The sequence below is a fragment of the Sinocyclocheilus rhinocerous genome, unplaced genomic scaffold (assembly GCF_001515625.1).
Source record: "Sinocyclocheilus rhinocerous isolate Xijiao unplaced genomic scaffold, SAMN03320098_v1.1 scaffold263, whole genome shotgun sequence".
In the NCBI taxonomy this organism is placed as follows: domain Eukaryota; kingdom Metazoa; phylum Chordata; class Actinopteri; order Cypriniformes; family Cyprinidae; genus Sinocyclocheilus; species Sinocyclocheilus rhinocerous.
The window spans coordinates 3,244,446-3,247,312 of record NW_015645086.1 but is presented as its reverse complement, the minus strand read 5'-3'; the positions used below and the strand labels follow the sequence as shown (position 1 = coordinate 3,247,312).

The following is a 2,867-nucleotide window of genomic DNA, read 5'->3' as shown; positions in this document are numbered from 1 at the left end:
AAAAAAAAAAAAAAAACAATGACAGACTGTAACGGGGATCATAAGAGTCACAGTAGGAACAAGGCCTAGATCTCGAAGTGTGCGAGATACCAGACTAACTGCATGCTGGGAGTTTCCACTCACCCAGGATGTCCTCCGCTCCCTCCACGAGGACACATCCCATATAAGGCAGCAGCAAGTACCTGCGGCGGTACCGATCCTGCCCCAGAGACACAGCTCGCATGGAATGAGACGACTGCTGCAGCTTCTTGCGGAAAAACACTTGACGCTGAGAGACAAACAATAATAATCTGTTACTCAAAATAAAGAGCAGCCAACAGCTTTTACTTTTAGAACTTCAAAAGGTCAAAGGTTTGAAATTAATTTGTTTGTTTCGCATAACTCTAAAAACCTTTTGAAGCTGATTTTCCAATCTGGATTGAATAAAGTGCTATATAAATAAATAAATAAAAAAAGGCTTATGTTTAAATGTTCAGAATCATTACAGCAGCCAAATAAATAGATATGCATTAATTTCTTTACAAAAATAGATATTGTTTTAACTGACTGGATAATGGAAAAGCAGTGGAAAATTGTGTCTAAACTTTTGACTATTGATGCAATGAATAAAATTTATAACCAAAATCTAAACTTCTGGACTCACTGGAACTAAACACAAACAATTCTCATCTTAAATCAGCTTTTTTGGAGTAAACATCAATTCTATTCTAATCCGTTCTAATATTAATAGATTTTTTAAGTGAATACAAACAAACTTCCTTCAATTGGTGTAACTTCACAATAGCATATATGCTCTGACTCATTTTCAAACACGTACAGAACTGTACAGAATGAACAGTGTTATTAAGCCTGTCAGTGTTGATCAAATGTGAGAAATTCTGAACAATCTCCAAAATGTCACTTCAGATGTTTTTGGAGGATCCCTATCTACATCTGTCTAGATATTTTACCTTGGTCAGTTTATCAATCTGACGCTCCAGCTCAGCAACACTGCAAGAATTGGGACTCTCAATCTGTGAGAAAACAAAAGTATAAAATATTAACACACAGGTTACAAAACAGTTAAACCAGGTAAACCCTCTGAACAAACCTTTTTAGTTCTTAAAGTAACCCCTGACATTTAATCGAATATTTAGCAACACATTTTCACGTTCACATTTCTCTGGTGTTGGTTAATGGTCAAATGACATTCAGGTGAACAAAATATTTTTTTTTTCTGTTTTATTCAGAATTTTTTTAATATTTATTTGAATTTTTACATTATTTATGATTGAATTCATTATTAGCTTTTCATTCATTTACAAACCCCCTGCAGCTCTCTCATGAATCCCTGTTTGGGAAACCCTCGATTGTGGCTCATTTTTGACAGCCTCCTCACATTTGAGGTCAAAGGATTTTTCATTTGACTCTTGAGGAAGTCGAGATCCAGCCCAGTTCCCTGAACTGATAGCACTCACTCAGGAACTGTTCTTGATTAATTACATCATTTCACAGAGTAGCTGCAGTCAGTACGCCGTTTCTCTTTCATGAACCAATTTTAGCACAAGCACAGCTTAACTATAGCTTGAAACCACTGACATGCACTGCTCTAAATGAACTGTAATGATTGTAATCCATAAGCACAGCTCTGGTTTGGCAGGCAGAGGTTCTGTACCTCCGTGTGTTTGGGTTCCTCTTTGGCTTTGCGGCGGCTCCCTCTCTCCAGCACGCAGCTCTCCTCGATGCTCTCCTCCTCAGCCACTCCCACACGAGCACTGCGCCGGCGCTCCTCGAAGCACAGCTCCTCCTCCGGACGGCCCGTCTTACGCATCAGCGCAGCCTTCAGTCTGCTCAGAAACACATTTTTGAGAATGACGAAGCCAATCACAGAAGAGCTGCTTTCACACCTGGTCCAAACCAGATTTCGATTTCACCCTCCTCGCACATGCACACCTCTTATTTTAGCGTCTGAACCGCAGTATGTTTGTGTCATCAATGTGAGTAACTCGATAGCAATTCAGAAAGAAATTCTAGTGGTCGCCCAATATATTGCCAAGGCTGATATATGACCAGCGCTCTCTCCTACCCTCAATACCACGACTGAGGTGAGACTCTTGAGCAAGACACTGAGCCCCCAACTGCTCCCCGGGCGCCGCAGTATATGGCTGCCCACTGCTCCGGGTGTGTGTGTGTGTGCACATGGATCGGTGAAATGCAGAGCACAAATTCTGAGTAAGGGACACCATACTTTGAGTAAGGGACACCATACTTTGAGTATGGGACACCATACTTGGCTACACGTCACTTATTTGAATAAAATATGACTCCCATCCCAATGCACAAAGACTTGCCAGTTTGCTGAGTGCACTTTTGGTTACAGTGTTTACTTTTTATTCATATTTAACAATTTCTTTATTTCTGAAAAATACTATACACCTTATTTTTCCAACTTTTTTTTTTTATTTTTTTTTTTATGTTTCTGGCTTCCAGTGTCATCCACTTCCAGCTATTTTCAGCTGTATAAAACAGTTTGTTTTGTTGCTTGATATTGCAAACTGGTGTGTCTATCCATATTATTTTAATGTGTTGTCTTAATTATAAACACACTGGGTTGTAGCACAAACAATTTGACCGCACTTTGTTATTCTTCTCGTTATTTCCCTACTGCAGCTAATGAACCGGAAGTCTCGCACATTCACAGAAAACAGCTTACATCCACATAAGGTGGAATATTGAATTACACAATCAAGAAGCTGCCATCTAAATAAATCTCTTTATTTTTCAGATTTATTTTTTATCATGTAAATTTTTTTTCATATATATTCATTTTAATAGCGATGTAACGATTCACTCAACTCACGATTCGATTCACGATTTTGATTTCACGA

The 2,867-nt window shown here is 38.9% G+C and overlaps 1 protein-coding gene across 1 annotated transcript in view; it reads right to left on the bottom strand.

Annotated features, from left to right (window-relative positions):
* The window catches only part of LOC107705669 (bromodomain adjacent to zinc finger domain protein 2A-like), a 30,771-nt gene that overhangs the window by 10,208 nt on the left and 17,696 nt on the right, over positions 1 to 2,867 (bottom strand). The window contains exons 14-16 of the mRNA XM_016509059.1: positions 1,655 to 1,826; positions 951 to 1,013; positions 124 to 268 (exon numbers count right to left, since the gene is read on the bottom strand). Coding sequence (XP_016364545.1) covers positions 124 to 268; positions 951 to 1,013; positions 1,655 to 1,826 — 380 coding nt within the window. The remainder of the gene's footprint in view (positions 1 to 123; positions 269 to 950; positions 1,014 to 1,654; positions 1,827 to 2,867) is intronic.